Here is a 17,854-nt window from a genome sequence, read left to right on the forward strand (position 1 = left end):
TGGGTGATCGACAATGACGGCCAGGGGCGGGACAAGGGGTGGGCAGGATCTGATGGGTGATCGACAATGACAGCAAGGGGTGGGCAGGTTCTCATGGGTGACCGACAATGACGGCCAGGGGCGGGACAAGGGGTGGGCAGGATCTGATGGGTGATCGACAATGACAGCAAGGGGTGGGCAGGTTCTCATGGGTGACCGACAATGACGGCCAGGGGTGGGCAGGATCTGATGGGTGACCAACAATGACAGCCAGGGGCGGGACAAGGGGTGGGCAGGATCTGGTGGGTGACCAGCAATGGATGGTCAGGGACGGGACAAGGAGTGGGCAGGATCTGATGGGTGACTGGTAATGGCGGTAGGGAACGGGACAAGGGGTGGGCAGGATTTGATGGGTAACTGACAATGACGGCCGGGGGCGGGACAAGGGGGTGGGCAGGATCTAATGGGTGACCGGCAATGGCAGTCAGGGGCGGAACAAGGGGTGGGCAGGATCTCATGGGAGACCGACAATGACGGCCAGGGGTGGGCAGGATCTGATGGGTGACCGACAATGATGGCCAGGGGTGGGCAGGATCTGATGGGTGACCAACAATGACGGCCAGGGGCGGGACAAGGGGTGGGCAAGACAAGGGGTGGGCAGGATCTGGTGGGTGACCGGCAAGGATGGTCAGGGACGGGACAAGGAGTGGGCAGGATCTGATGGGTGACCGGCAATGACGGCCAGGGGCGGAACAAGAGGTGGGCAGGATTGCATGGGTGACCGACAATGATGGTCAGGGGTGGGCAGGATCTCATGGGTGACCGACAATGATGGCCAGGGGTGGGCAGGATCTCATGGGTGACCAACAATGACGGCCAGGGGTGGGACAAGGGGTGGGGAGGACAAGGGGTGGGGAGGACAAGGGGTGGGCGGGATCTGGTGGGTGACCGGCAAGGATGGTCAGGGACGAGACAAGGGGTGGGCAGGATCTGATGGGTGACCACGACCAACAATGACGGTCAGAGGTGGGACAAGGGGTGGGCGGGAGGGAAAGCTGCCCTGGACACAGCAGAACAAGAGGGCAGAGAATAATCACAGAACAGTAAACATTCTACAGCAGTGGTCCCCAACCTTTTTGGCACCAAGGACCGGTTTGTGGAAGAATATTTTTCCAAGGCCCGGTAGGAGGAATCGCCATGTGTTGCGTTAGCGGTTAGTGTGGGAACCCTGCAAATCCATTGCGGGTTCCCGCATCACATGTTTTGCGGCAGTTCACATTGCCCTATGCGAACTGCTGGGAGTGTCATTTAAAAGTTAATACCCCCAAATCAGTTCGCATATCGCAGTGCGATCTGCAAACTCGGACAGGAATCGGATCGCATGGGTGTGAACACCCATGCGATCCGTTTCTGCTACGAAAAAAAAGGGTCCTGTGCGAGTTTGATGTGAATTCAGCCATACAATTTTTATGGCTGAAATCGCATCGCACAGAGATCGCATGTGATGTGCACTGCAGTGCGGCGCAAATCACATCTGAACTCTGACATTGGTGCAGTGTGAACCGGCCCTAAATGTCCCAGTGTAAAAATATTATTAAATGTCCCATAATAAAAAAATGATTAAATGTCCCAGTATAAAAAAATTAATAAATGTCCCAGTATAAAACAATATGCATGTCCCTCCCCAGTGCCCACTGTACTTACAGTCTCAGGGCGGGAATGTGAGGGGAGCCGTTCGCTTGCGGGAATGCATAGAGGGGGAGGGCGGAGAGATGACTTCTCTCTCTGCTCTCATCGGGCGGCAGCGCCTCTGTGTAGCGTAGCCTTGCAGCCCGTATGTTAGGGCGGGACAGCGGCGCGCCTCTGCGTAGCGCAGAGAGATGACACCATCTCTCTGCTCGGGCCGCTTGTATTATGTCCGCTCCCTGATTGTCCAGGAGGATCAGTGTAACAATAGCGAATTTTCATTCGCTATTGTCACACAATGGGCGGGCTCGGGAGGGCAATGCTCTGTGCCTCGGCCGCCACAGTGAAATTATTTAAAGTTCCTCGGGCGGCCCGGTACCGTTTGATCCACGGACCGGTACCGGTCCGCGGCCCGGGGGTTGGGGAACACTGTTCTACAGCATGCATTTGGCTGTTGGCGCTACATGAACCTGTCCCGGTACTGCTGACAGCCATCGCTGGACCAGCAGAACTCCAAACAAAAATATATCAGGATACAAGTGACTAGCCCATGAACAAATAAAATAATAAAAGCAGATTCTGCTACAATATTCCCTTTCAACCCAGATATTTCCCCCGCTATACCTTTTGTCTGCCACTAGATGTCCTCAGTCTGATGGCCAGCATATTTCAAACTTAGTTCCTCTGAGCCCCAGGATCTGCTCCACCCTGTGACTGAACAATGAAACGAGAAGCAGCGCTCATCTCACATTCACGCTACTTTCTCCTCCTATCAGCAACTGCAAGAGGCTGATATCAGATTACATTTAGGTGCTTACACTTTTTCTAATTATATTGCTGTATTCATGAATACAGAGCTTTTTTATGTGCCTGTCTGCTCTGCTCAAGCAGAGCAGACATGGACACAGACAGCTCTCCTCAATGAGCCGCTGGATGAAAACGGACCACCTACCTATCCATTTACACCCGACTGCCATCCGATCCGCCGGACGGATGGAGAACGTATCCCCATCCCTCTGCTTTTGGCAGATTAGATCAGATTGGATGTAGGCGGGTGTAAGCAGACATTTACACCCACTGCTCCACAGAGAAGAATGGAGATTCGGATCCGGTCCACCTGAAAAACTGACAGGTGCACCCAATCGGAACCTCCATGTGAAAGGGGCCCTATAGAAAGAATGTAAAGATGAACTAACACCTCCCCACCACCCTGGTCCTCGGTGTACTTACCTCTGGGATGCTGAGCTGTCAGTGCTCATGCAGCTGGTCCCCGCTCTCCTCCCTCTTCTCTGTGCAGTGCATTCATTCAGGGATGGACCAGAGCGATTCACTGCGCAGGTGCTGACCAATCAGAATTGATCTGCTCCGTCCCGGAAGCGCTGCACAGAGATAAGTATTCACTGGACCGGATACATGGGGACTGACAGCTCAGCATCCCCAGAGGGAAGTACAGCAGGGACTGGGGGCAGGATGTAGGGTGTAGTTTACCTTTTTGTTTTTTCTAGAAAAGAAAATAAGGATGTTGTCACAAACATTTCCAAACAAGCACTTTCCAATATGTTTGGAAATTTCTGTGCGAAGGCATCCCTAAAAATCATTGAAATCGCTGCCCCCCCACCCAATGTTCTCGTAGGCGACATCAAATACAAGCAAACGATGCAAAGTCCAGGAAGGAAACTGCACCTCGTTATAGATCTTTATTCATTCACACGATTTTCATAGAGCCATTCAGCTTTCTCTGTTCTTACAACTGCAACATGTTGCAGATTTAATCCAGCTGCTTTTATTTAGTTCATTTTTTTTATAGTTAGCATAGTTTTTTCTTATAATTATCGTTTTTTATTTTAGTTAGTTATGATTTTTTTATAGTTATAGTTGTTTTCTAACTTTTTTTTATAGTTATAGTTGTTTTTATAGTTATAATTGCTTTTATAGTTATAGTTGTTTTCTAACTTTTTTTTTTATAGTTGGTTATAAAAAAAACTTTAAACTATAAAAAACAATTATAACTAACTATAAAAGTTAAAAAAAACAACTATAAAAAAAAAGTTAGAAAACAAAACTATAAAAACAATTATAACAATAACAAACTATAAAAAACAGGTTATAAAAAAAACTTTAACTAAAAAAACAACTATAACTTGTTTTTTATAGTTGGTTATAGTTGTTTTTATAGTTGGTTATAGTTGTTTTTATAGTTGGTTATAGTTGTTTTTATAGTTGGTTATAGTTGTTTTTATAGTTGGTTATAGTTGTTTTTATAGTTAGTTATAGTTGTTTTTTATAGTTGGTTATAGTTGTTTTTATAGTTAGTTATAGTTGTTTTTTATAGTTGGTTATAGTTGTTTTTATAGTTGGTTATAGTTGTTTTTATAGTTGGTTATAGTTGTTTTTTATAGTTGGTTATAGTTGTTTTTATAGTTGGTTATAGTTGTTTTTATAGTTGGTTATAGTTGTTTTTATAGTTGGTTATAGTTGTTTTTATAGTTGGTTATAGTTGTTTTTATAGTTGGTTATAGTTGTTTTTTATAGTTGGTTATAGTTGTTTTTATAGTTGGTTATAGTTGTTTTTATAGTTGGTTATAGTTGTTTTTATAGTTGGTTATAGTTGTTTTTATAGTTGGTTATAGTTGTTTTTATAGTTGGTTATAGTTGTTTTTATAGTTAGTTATAGTTGTTTTTATAGTTGGTTATAGTTGTTTTTATAGTTGGTTATAGTTGTTTTTATAGTTGGTTATAGTTGTTTTTATAGTTAGTTATAATTGTTTTTATAGTTAGTTATAATTGTTTTCTAACTTTTATTTTATAGTTAGTTATAAAAAAAACTTTAACTATAAAAACAAATTATAACTAACTATAAAAACAAGTTAAAAAACAACTATAAAAAAAAGTTAGAAAACAAAACTATAAAAACAACAATAACAAACTATAAAAAACAAGTTATAAAAAAAACTTTAACTAAAAAAACAACTATAACTTGTTTTTTATAGTTAGTTATAATTGTTTTTATAGTTATGGTTGTTTTTATAGTTAGGCCCCATTCACAGACAGATCTCCACTGAGCTGGCAGATGACAAGCTCTTCTCTGCTCACTGAGCGGGGAGGGGCTTGTGCAGCGCCGCTGATTCCTATGGAGCGATCTGATGAAAACGGACAGCATGTCCGTTTTCATCGGATCTCACCCGATCCGATCCGCCATGGGTGGATGGGGACGTATCGCCATACGCCTGATTTTGGCAGATCGGATCGGGTCAGATGTCAGTGACATCCGACTGTCAAAACTGACAGGCGGACCTGAACGTCCGTGTGTTTTTATTTCATAATTAACCCGTTTTCAATAAACTTTTTCTAGTTTCTGTGCAACGACAGGTGAAAAGTCAGCTGCAAAAAAGAGCGAATGGGATGGAGATCTTTCCAGAGTTGCTTGAGCCCAGGTTCAAACTGGGCTGCGGGAATAAAGCCGTGCGAGTTCAACTCTATGCATTAAGGTGAAAAACCTTCTGTGGTGCATCTCCCCCCTTTTTCTTAACTGAACCCGATCTTTTCAGCGACTGTCTCGGGCCCTCATTGGATGGATAGATAGCAGCAGGAGCCATTGGCTCCCACTGCTGTCAATCAAATCTAGTGACACGGGAGCTGGGGGTGGGGCCGAGTCCTGCTGTCTGTGTCAAAGGACACAACAGCATGACTCGGGGGGGGGGGGGGGGGATGGGGGAATAAATCCCCCTATTGAAATCAGCTGTCCGTGGGGGCATTTGATGAGGAGGAGGAGCCAGGAGCGCCATCGGGAGACCCCAGAGAGAGGAGGATTGGGCCACTCTCTGTGCAAAACTCTTGCACAGAGAAGATAAGTATAGGCATGTTTTTTATCTAAAAAAAAAAAAATATGAACCGTTACAATCCCTTTGAGCTTTGACAATAAAGCCTGAAAGCCGATTGGCTACCATGCACAGCTGCACCAGATTTTGCACTGGTGCAAACAAACGTAATATTACGCAGTTCGATCACAAATCAAAATCAATGTTTATCGTGAAAGAATCACACTTTTTTTTATAAGTTAGCCCTTATTACCTGATTGACAACAAAGCCACACACAATTGGGGAGATTTACTAAAACCGGAGAGTGCAAAATCGGGTGCAGCTGTGCATAGAAAACCAATCCACTTCCAGGTTTTATTGTCAAAGCTTAATGAACAAGGAGAAGTTAGAAGCCGATTGGCTCCCATGTACAGCCGCACCAGATTTTGTTTTCTCCAGTTTTAGTAAATCTCCCCCATTGTGTATATGTGTATTAAATTATATATATATATATACACACACATATACATACGCAAACAATTACACACACACACGTTTCCAAAGATCTTCTGCTAAATCATCAAATATTTTTTAAACAGAAAATTGCAGCAAATGTAGAATTGGACATTTTTGAATTTCCTCCTCTCTGCATGTTTTGGTTTAATTTGCCCAAAAAGTGTTTCATTAAATGAAGTCCAACCTGCAAAAAAAAAAAAAAAGGAAGAAGAAAGGCAGACAGGTCCCAGCCAGAACACACCCACCTTGCGTCCTTTAGTCTGCTCTCCCAGTGGGTGCATCTTTTGGCGTCGCTCTCCGATGCCCATTGAGAAGAAGTGAGAAGCATTCGAAGCGCTGAGGATTCGGAATGAGGAGTGAGTATGAGCGGTGAGGGTGTGGGAGACGAGCGATTATGACATCCTGTGGTGACAATGTAACTTCCTGACAAGAAGACTTCCGTTCCTGTGTAACCCAGCTTGGGTGGTGGGGGGTGGGGGTGTTACCTGCCCATATGTACACATACAGTATGCTGTGTACTGTTGTTGTTAGCTGGGCAATGTGGGAGGGGGCACTAAGGATCTTAAAGGCCATTCTTTGAATGACGAGATTTTTCATGCAAAACAATGAACCTATTAGATTGTAAGCTCACAGGAGCAGAGCCCTCCTAACCCTCGTGTATTGAATTGTATTGTTGCTGTATTGTCTCCCTTTATATTGTAGTGCTGCGCAGTCTGTTGGCGCTATATAAATATATTTTAATACTGTATTTATCGGCGTATACCGCGCACTATTTTGCCCTGAAAATCAGGGCAAAATCGTGGGTGCGCGATATACGCCGATACCCGCTTTCCCGCCACGAGTTTGAATACTGCGCCGGCATATACCGAGCGCGGTACACTCCTGTATCTTCGGGCAGTCTCGGCGCCTCTCACGCTGACGTCCTGAGCGTACAGGACGTCAGCGCGAGAGTTGCCGAGCCTGCCCGACGATACACGAATGTACTGCGCTCGGTATATGTCGGCGCAGTCTTCAAACTCGGCGCATGAAACGAGCGGGGAGGACGCGAGGACGGCGCAGAAGGACGCCGGACCCGACGAAGAGGACACCCGAAGCCACAGAAGGACGCTGGACCAGACGAAGAGGACACCCGAAGCCGCAGAAGGACGCTGGGCCCGACGAAGAGGACACCCGAAGCCGCAGAAGGACGCCGGGCCCGACGAAGAGGACACCCGAAGCCGCAGAAGGACGCCGGACCCGACGAAGAGGACACCCGAAGCCGCAGACGGACGCCGGACGCGACGAGGCCGCCGATGGACGCCGCGCAAGACACCAAAATTGCAAGTACAACAAAAACTTTTTTTCCACAGGATTCACGGTAACTTTAGGGGTGCGCGGTATACGCGGGAGCGCGTTATACCGCGATAAATACGGTATATTAAATATAATATATTTAATTTTTTTTAACATATGAAATATATTTTAATAATAAATATGTTATAAATATATTTGTCATACATTATATGAAAAATACATTATAATATATTTATATTTTATATAATAATTATATTATAATATATATATATATTTTAATATTAAATATATTATAAATATTATATAAAATAAAACTATTATAATATATATTTATATATTATATTATAATAGTTTTATTTTAAATAATATTATAATATATATTTTAATATTAAATATATTATATTTTAATAGTAAATATATTATCAATACATTTATAATACATTATTATATTTTATAATATATTGAGATTAATTTATATTATAAATATATAATAATTGTATAATATATTTATATTTTATATTTTAATATTAAATATATTATAAATATATTTTAATATTACATATATTATATTTTATAATATATTTAGAATAATTTATAATATATGATAAATATATAATTATATTATAATATAGTTATATTTTATATATTATACTATATATTTTAATATTAAATTATAAATATATTTTAATATTAAATATATTTATATATTATTATATGTATTATAATTTATAATATATTATAAAAAAATATTATAATATATTTATATTTTATATACTAATTATAATATTAAATATATTATAAATATATTTGAATATTACATATATTAATATAAATATATTATTATAAATATAGAACTATATTCTAATATATTTAAAATAATTTATAATATATTATAAATATATTTTAACATTATAAATATATAATTTTCTAATACTCCTGTATTATAATAAATTATTAAAAGATAAGTATGGATATTTTTTTTTTTCAGAATCATACTTGCCTAGCTGGATGCAGCACCTGTCTGGTGGATGCAGCAGGCTCCAGGACTGAGAACCGAGTGATCAAATACTGTTGATCGCTCAGTTCTCAGGGCTCCCTCGGCAGAGACCTGGTCACGGTCAGTCAACCGCTGTCTGTTCTGACCGCTCCCCCCCTCGCTTACTGGAGCGCGGGGCTGTGGAGTGGGTGGTGAGCGGCCAGCTTAGGCTGTCAGTGGCTCGCTGAAAGGCTGAGCCGGGTGCCAGTCCAGGCATGTGGGCGGGGCCCGACTTCCTTATCGCAACCAGCTCTGGACCAGCTCTGTGACGTCATCTGACAGCGGGTTTCAGCCTACTTCCTGCTGAAAACAAATGACAGGAGTGCAGAACTAACTGCACTTCTGTGATCCACAGGAGAAGTCCAGCCAAACGAGCTTTCCCCCATACTTCTCCTTTAACAACAGACTCAGGAGGTAATCAGAGATAAAGATGGAAGGCGATATGTTACGGGAGAACATATTTTCTAACACACAACTGACTTCCCGTCGGGTAGCCCCATGCAAGGAAACCACCAACTGTCACCTTGGTGCCCTCTTATGCCCATTGTGGCAGCACTGCAGAGTTATATATATAAAATTATCCCAGATATGGGAACATCTATACAGCCAACTGTGAAAGTTACAATGAGAAGAACTCCATGTCTTGGGTTTTATCGTCCTTTGGGGCGCCCATGTATGAACAATCTCTATGGACTGAGATGTACATGTTTAGAGGCGTGGCAGCAGGAAGTAAGAGAAGGATCTATGGTTGAGATCTTTTTATAACAGTCCCATGAATAAAGGTCGATTGTTCAGAATCTCTGGCTCAGAGGCAATCGGGTGTCCCTCTCTATAATAGGAAATCAGCTAAGCCAACACATGCAGTATACTGGTACATATCAGCTCCAACATACTGAGGGATCAAGACAGGGATCCCCATACATGATTGGACGCCATGAGACAGATCCAACATTTGGGTCCGCACATACTGCAGGAAAATCGACTCCAAGGACTAAACATTGCAGTAAAAACTCATACTGGACACAGACGGGCACTCCCAGTAATCATATAACACACATTTAAAGGATTTGTCCACCTACAATTTATATTTAAATTACACGTTCTCATTAGTGGGTTGAGTAACCCCCCCCCCCCCCCAGACTTCCTATATCTCTCAAGCACTCTTCACTGAGATTCTGACACACCCCTGCAGTGGAGACTCTTTCCTCACGCTGCAGGATGAGCAGTCTAATTACATTCAATTAAACTAAACTAAATTAAAACAAAAAAAACAAGGAGTAGGTACCCCATCAGGCTGGCAGGTATAGAGGTCTCACTACCACTGAGGGGGTGTCGGGCGTGGCTGGAACCACAGGAGCAGAGATCTCTGTACCATCACATGGTAGCCCCAAGTTGTGACCACGGGTACAGAGATCTCAGTACCATTACATGGTAGCCCCAAGTTGTGACCACGGGTGCAGAGATCTCAGTAGATCACATGGTAGCCCCAAGTTGTGACCACGGGTGCAGAGATCTCAGTACCATTACATGGTAGCCCCAAGTTGTGACCACGGGTGCAGAGATCTCAGTACTATTACATGGTAGCCCCAAGTTGTGACCACGAGTGCAGAGATCTCAGTAGATCACATGGTGGCCCCAAGTTGTGACCACGGATGCAGAGAACTCAGTAGATCACATGGTAGCCCCAAGTTGTGACCATGGGTGCAGAGATCTCTGTACCATTACATGGTAGCCCCAAGTTGTGACCACGGGTGCAGATATCTCAGTACCATTACATGGTAGCCCCCCCAAGCTGAGACCACAGGTGCAGATATCTCAGTACCATTACATGGTAGCCCCAAGCTGAGACCACGGGTGCAGAGTTTTCAGCACAATCACATGGTAGCCCCAAGTTGTGACCACGGGTGCAGATATCTCAGTACCATCATATGGTAGCCCCAAGCTGGGACCACGGGTGCAGAGATCTCAGTACCATCACATGGTAGCCCCAAGCTGGGACCACGGGTGCAGAGATCTCAGTGTCATCACATGGTAGCCCCAAGTTGGGACCATGGGTGCAGAGATCTCAGTACCATCGTATGGTAGCCCAAGCTGGGACCATGGGTGTAGAGATCTCAGTATCATCAAACAGTGGCCCCAAGTCTGAAGCACGGGTTCAGAGATCTGAGTACCATCAGATAGTAGCCAAAAGTTGGGAGCATTGGTGTAGAGATCTCAGTATCATATGGTGTCCCCTAAACTGGGACCAAGGGTGCAGAGATCTCCGTACCATTGCATGCTGGGCGAGGCTGGGGATACAATGTCAGAGATCTAACTACCCCAGCACCAAGTGGTACAAGAATCTGTTTTATGATTAATATGGGCAGGCTAAGACCACCCAGCTGTTGGGGTACTATCAGTCCTGGTAAGCTTGTTCCCCAATACCCCCCAGAGAGCACACTGGCTGATCAATAGTATAACATCTCTTTTACACAGAGCTAAATCTGCTGAGGACCACAAAATGAACAAACACGCCATACTCGCCTCCATGCCAAGGCAAACCACACAAGTTTGCCGTTCCATCCCTGCGCCCTCCGATCCCGGACACCCACCTGAACAATACACAGACCTCACCGCTTCCTCCCTCACAAATACACAGAAAACACAATACGTAAACCCACCATCTCATGAGCAATACATACAATGCCGTTTCCTCCCTTTTACATAGGCACAATGCATATTCTGCTGGCGCTCCTCGTCAATTGCAAGCTCTTGAGAAAGTTCCTCTGCTCCTTCCTCTAATAAGCAACACGCGCCTGTCACTTCCTGTTCTTTTGGGAACTTTATGGCTCATTCTGCCCCTTTGTCTCCATTTCTTCCTCCTGCGGACTTTATACAAGTATATATATTATATATATGTATATGTCTTCAATCATCTACCATCATCTATCGTCTACCTATCTTTCCACCCTTCCATCTATCTCTCAACCAGACACCTTACAATCAGATTCTAGTCTACTAATGTTAAGCCTAACAGTATAAAAATGAAAATTAAGCCGACGACAGACGTGCAGATGACTCCCTGAAAGAAGATGGTTGTGGGCACATCTGTCAGTCCTACATTCCACCAGGATCTGTCATTGTATCTCCTGCAATGACCTGATAGACAGAAGCATCTTATGCCCAGGCTAGACCTTCCATCACTGAGAAAAGGGACCCTCCAAAAATGGGCACCATTGGGTGTCTCTAGATCAGTGTTTCTCAACTCCAGTCTTCAAGGCGCCCTAACAGCTCATGTTTTCATGATTTCCCTCAGATGAAACGGCTGTGGTAATTACTAAGGCAGTGAAACTGAACAAATCACCTGTGCAAAATAATGGAAAGCCTGAAAACATGACCTGTTGGGGTGCCTTGAGGACTGGAGTTGAGAAACATTGTTCTAGAGCAGGGGTCTCCATACTTTTCAAGCAAAGGGTCAGTTTACTGTCTTTCAGACTTAAAAAGAGGAGTTCCACCTAAAAATGGAACTTCCTCTTAACCCACTCCTTGCCCCCTTACATGCCACATTTGGCATGTAATTTTTTTGGGGGGGGAGTGGGGGCTTCAGGAGAAGGGGACTTCCTGTCCCACTTCCTCCTTCCGCCGAGGGGCTGGAAAGGCGATTAGCTTAATCGCCTTTTCACAGCCCCTCCCTGTAGGCGAGCGCCTGTCCAATCGGACGACGCCACGCCGCTCGCACATGCGCAGTGGGTGCCTGGCCGTGAAGCTGAAAGCTGTCACTGCCGGGGGCCCACACTAAGAATGAAGAGGGGGGCGAGGAGCGGAGCCCCGGCCGGCGCGTCGCTGGAGCCGTGGAGCAGGTAAGTGTCAGTTTATTAAAAGCCAGCAGCTACACTTTTTGTAGCTGCTGACTTTTAATAAACTTAAAAAAAAGGTGGAAAACCCCTTTAAGGGGGGCCGGATTCTGACCAGAGGGGGTAGAAAATTCCCCAGGGCCGAGCATCAGTGAGAATAAACATTGCCCCAGTGCTGGTGGGCAGTAGGAGGAGGAGTAGGGCTCCATCATTGCCATTAGTGGAATACACAGTGCCCCATTGTTGGTGTCATTGGGAGGAATAGTGCCTCATATAGTTGGGAGCCGGATGAAGGCTAGCAAAGGGCCACATCTGGCCCTCGGGCCGCAGTTTGGAGACCCCTGTTCTAGAGGACCTTTCTCTCACCTAACGGCTGTACCATAACTGGCAAAGGGGGGTATGAGAGGGATATTTATAGGTACCCAAAATGATGAAACCTCATCCATTCACCATTTCATACGACCTCGTCCAATCTGCGTGACTATGAGGCATCACACCTGGGCTCACACACTTTAGGATCCCGATACAATTCCATGTCATCGCCTTTCTTTTACCCAAGGAGCTCACCGAACCCCAACCAGAAGGAAGACGCGTCCCGCTATCAGACCTGGGCACAAAGCGCCTCTTATTGAATGTAGCATGCTGACAAATTAGGCCAATTATTTTTACACAATCCTTCCTCAATATTTACAGACACGAGTCTCATCGAAAAATATTTCATGTTCCGTAGACAGACACAACGTATCACAGCCTATAGAAACGCTTCATCCCAAAATGTATGACCGGGATGCTTCTCTCCTTTTCTTATTTCCCTTCTCTAAACACAATGTAACAAACTAACTCAGATGCTACATAGTGTTGGGGTACAGTGTAGCAAATGAACGTCTTCTGGATCAGCTGTGGGTACAAGATTGTGTATATGGGATTATACCATTTTTTTTTTTGGTTGAACTAGATGGATTTGTGTCTTTTTTCAACCTGACTATGTAACTAGGACATTACAAGGTGTTGGGGTACAGTGTAGCAAATTTGCTCAGACTCTACAAAGTGCTGGGGTACAGTGTAGCAAAGTAATTCAGACGCTACAAGGTGTTGAGGTACAGTTTGGCAAACTAACTTGGACAAAGTGGGGTACAGTGTATCAATTAACTAAGACACTACAAAGTGTTGGGGTACAGTGCAATTAACTCAGACACTACAAGGTGTTGTGGTACAGTGTAGAAAGGTAGCTCATACTCTACGAGGTCTTGGGGTACAGTGTAGAGAAGTAACTCTGCCACTACAAGGTGTTGAGGTACATTGTAGAAAGGTACCTCAGACTCTACAAGGTGTTGAGGTACAGTGTAGAAAAGTAACTCAGGCACTGCAAGATGCTGGGGTACAGTGTAGAAAGGTAACTCAGGCACTGCAAGGTGTTGAGGTACAGTGTAGAAAAGTAACTCAGACACAAGCTATTGGGGTACAGTGTAGAAAAGTAACTCAGGCACTGCAAGATGCTGGGGTACAGTGTAGAAAGGTAACTCAGGCATGACAAGGTGTTGGGGTACAGTGTAGAAAGGTAACTCAGGCACTGCAAGGTGTTGGGGTACAGTGTAGAAAGGTAACTCAGGCACTGCAAGGTGTTGGGGTACAGTGTAGAAAAGTACCTCAGACTCTACAAAGTCTTGGGGTACAGTGTAGAGAAGTAACTCTGCCCATACAAGGTGTTGAGGTACAGTGTAGAAAAGTAACTCAGACACAAGCTATTGGGGTACAGTGTAGAAAAGTAACTCAGGCACTGCAAGATGCTGGGGTACAGTGTAGAAAGGTAACTCAGGCATGACAAGGTGTTGGGGTACAGTGTAGAAAGGTAACTCAGGCACTGCAAGGTGTTGAGGTACAGTGTAGAAAGGTAACTTAGGCATGGCAAGGTGTTGGGGTACAGTGTAGAAAGGTAACTTAGGCATGGCAAGGTGTTGGGGTACAGTGTAGAAAGGTAACTCAGGCACTGCAAGATGTTGGGGTACAGTGTAGAAAGGTAACTCAGGCACTGCAAGATGTTGGGGTACAGTGTAGAAAGGTAACTCAGGCACGACAAGGTGTTGGGGTACAGTGTAGAAAGGTAACTCAGGCACGACAAGGTGTTGGGGTACAGTGTAGAAAGGTAACTCAGGCACTGCAAGGTGTTGGGGTACAGTGTAGAAAGGTAACTCAGGCACTGCAAGGTGTTGGGGTACAGTGTAGAAAGGTAACTCAGGCACAAGGTGTTGGGGTACAGTGTAGAAAGGTAACTCAGGCACTGCAAGGTGTTGGGGTACAGTGTAGAAAGGTAACTCAGGCACAAGGTGTTGGGGTACAGTGTAGAAAAGTAACTCAGGCACTGCAAGATGTTGGGGTACAGTGTAGAAAGGTAACTTAGGCATTAAAAGGTGTTGGGGTACAGTGTAGAAAGGTAACTTAGGCATGACAAGGTGTTGGGGTACAGTGTAGCGGCGACAGTCAGAGTGTCAGGGGTTTATGATGAAAGGGGGGACTGAGGGGGTTAAAATTCGGGCAGAAACAAGCAAATACGTGAAACAGGAAGCCCAGACAGAGAACCGACCGCAGAAAGTGCAACTCCCTCAGCCGCAGTCTCTCAAGTGGCACTGTGCAAGCTCTCCGGTGACGTCAGATGCCACTTGACTGCCACAAGGACGGAAGTTACAGATCCTGCGTACATCATGAGCGAGGGGAACTACAAGTCTCAGCGTGCACGTCGCTGCATCTAAGTCTTGCGTCAGTTGTCAAGTCAGCAGTGTGGATTGTGGCATCCAAAACCACCAGCTAAGTCCTCCCCTATATACCCCCCCCCCCCCCCACAGCATTGGAGGATGTTCATTGTAAAGCAAAAGCCCTGTGTTATTAGGCTCTGACGGAAGCAGACATTCACTATCTTACCCCCTGGTGGGGTCCTTCTTCCACCTGAAAATAAAAAAGTTGAAATGTCAATCAACTTTATGAAGAAGACCTGTATAGAGAGGTCTCTCTATCTGCCCCGGCCTCAATACCTTCTAAGGCAGACCATTGATTATGCCATTTTCTTTGGGTTGCAGGAAAGAAAATCACTTGATTCCCATTGATGGAGGAATCCCTCTCATGGGGCCATTGTATTCTTTTGGTGGGGAGCCAGGAGAACACAGTGATTACTGCTGGGGGCTATAGCCGCTGGCAATAATGGCATGCTAAAAATTTGACATTCTGGTTGTATCCAAGTCAATCAATGACTTGACTTGTGTGCAATGAGCCTGCCCATACATGGATCGAATCTCGTTCGGTCCCTGCTGAACCATCCAACATTCGATCCAACTATGGCTGGCATTAGTCTCTGATATAGGACAGGCATACAGCTAACTAAATCAGAGGTAGGTCCGCTACGAAAAGCCAAAACAGCCCTGAGTGGTGGTAAATTCAACTAAATACACCTATTACAGCCCAGCATCAGGGCGGCCCCCATAGGCGTGCGCACAGGGTGTGCCCGGGCACACCCTAACCACACTGCGCTGCACAGATTCCCCCTGCTGTTTGGCTGCAGAAAAAGGGACTGGGGAAAAGCTGTCTAAAAAGTGAGATATCAAGGGTCTGTTTTTTTAAATTTTTCTATTTTTTTTTACAATTTTATTTAATATTTTTTTTTTTTTTTTTTTTTACCGTAACATTTTTTTTTACAATTTTATTTAATAATATATTAATATTTTTTTTTAATTGTAACTTTTTAATCACAACTTCTGATATCTCACCAAAGCCCCCCAATGGAGCTCCTAAAAAATTGTATATATATATATATATATATATATATAAATGTGTGTGTGTGTGTGTGTGTGTGTGTATATAGATATACAGGCATACCCCACTTTTAAGTACACAATGGGACCAGAGCATGTATGTAAAACGAAAATGTACTTAAAGCGGGAGTTCACCCATTTATAAAAAAAAAAAATGTTTCTCCCCTTAGATTCCTGCTCGTTGTGTCTAGGGGAATCGGCTATTTGTATTAAAATATGAGCAGTACTTACCCGTTTTCGAGATGCATCTTCTCCGTCGCTTCCGGGTATGGGTCTTCGGGAGCGGGCGTTCCTTCTTGATTGACATTCTTTCGAGAGGCTTCCGACGGTCGCATCCATCGCGTCACTCGTAGCCGAAAGAAGCCGAACGTCGGTGCGGCTCTATACTGCGCATGCGCACCGACGTTCGGCTTCTTTCGGAAAATCGTGACGCGATGGATGCGACCGTCGGAAGCCTCTCGGAAGACTGTCAATCAAGAAGGAACGCCCATTCCCGAAGCCCATACCCGGAAGCGACGGAGAGGATGCATCTCGTAAACGGGTAAGTACAGATCATATTTTAAAACAAATAGCCGATTCCCCTAGACAAAACGAGCAGGAATCTAAGGGGGAAAAGTGCCCTCTAAGGGTGAACCCCCGCTTTAAAGTGAAGCAATACCTTTCTTCACTTCTGGGGTGTCAGGGTATGTAGAGGGGTGTCAGGGACTATAGTGGGGGTGTCAGGGAGTGTTTTTCCAAGTAGCAGGGAATCTGAACTATACATGCACGGATTACTCAGCTGCAGCTTTAGCTTGAGAGCATACTCATAGGTATGTCCTTACTCGCGAGTGTATGTAAAGTGAGTGTACTTAAAGCGGGGTATTCCTGTGTATGTATGTATGTATGTATGTATGTATGTATGTATGTATGTATGTATGTATGTATGTATGTATGTATATATATATATATATATATATATATATATATATATATATATATATATATATATATATATATATATATATAAAATATATTATTAAATACAATTGTAAAAAAAAAAAAAAAGAAACATTAAAAAAGTTATGATTAAAAATAAATAATATATTATTAAATAAAATTGTAAAAAACAAAAAAAAAAAAAATAGAAAATTTAAAAAAAAAAGTTATGATAAAAAATAATAAATAATATATTAAAGAAAATTTGAAAAATGTGAAAAAAAAAAATAATAATAATAAAAATAAACTACTGACATCAATCTCTTCCCTACTGACACCGTCCACTGCTCTACTAGGATATTATATATATATATATATATATATATATATATATATATATATATATATTTTACACACACACACACACACACACGTGTTTGAGCTTTGGGTGCACACCCTAATGCCATGGCCTGCGCACACCTATGGCGGCCCCATTCCCTCACTGTGCCCTGAATGTGGGCTTAGGGGACACACTGGTTTGCTCAAAGAAGATGAAAAGGTTCTCACACATCCAACCTTTCTCCAATATCAATAGGCACCCTATGGAATACCTATGGGGCCAGAAAAACAGGTCTATGTGTGTGACCGGCCTGGGGGAATGAAACCATGAGAAGATAAGATAGATATTCTGCCCTGTGGCAGGGGCGACTGATGTGAAGGTGGTGAGAATGTGGGTAGTATGACGAGAGAAAACGGGTGGAAGTAAGTAAGCAACACCTTCTACAGGATGCCTGGACTATGAATCCATCAGGAGGTACTGAACGCGCCTCAGCTGGGTTGCTTTAAGCAGCCAGGAAATGTCTTCCCTTCATTCTCCCATTCAGTGGTGAGAGGACGCTGGAACAGGTTGCTAAAGGCAATGGAGAGAAAAGGAGCCAACTAAGCCACAGATAGCTGTATAAAGCAAACAATGCTCTGGCTGCGCATGCTCTCAAATG

The 17,854-nt window shown here is 43.9% G+C and overlaps 1 protein-coding gene across 4 annotated transcripts in view; it reads right to left on the reverse strand.

Annotated features, from left to right (window-relative positions):
- The window catches only part of RGS19 (regulator of G protein signaling 19), a 60,780-nt gene that overhangs the window by 26,666 nt on the left and 16,260 nt on the right, over positions 1-17,854 (reverse strand). The window contains exon 2 of one of the 4 annotated variants that reach the window (XM_040331532.1): positions 10,990-11,176. The exons of 1 other annotated variant lie outside the window; for it this stretch is intronic. Coding sequence is in view for 2 of the 3 variants with exons in the window: in XM_040331530.1 (XP_040187464.1) it covers positions 6,225-6,287 (63 nt within the window). In the remaining variant the exon portion in view is untranslated. Of the gene's footprint in view, positions 1-6,224; positions 6,468-10,968; positions 11,177-17,854 lie in introns of those variants that run through there. 2 more of the 4 variants (XM_040331531.1, XM_040331530.1) reach the window with 2 other exon arrangements.

The sequence above is a fragment of the Rana temporaria genome, chromosome 12 (assembly GCF_905171775.1).
Source record: "Rana temporaria chromosome 12, aRanTem1.1, whole genome shotgun sequence".
Lineage (NCBI taxonomy): Eukaryota > Metazoa > Chordata > Amphibia > Anura > Ranidae > Rana > Rana temporaria.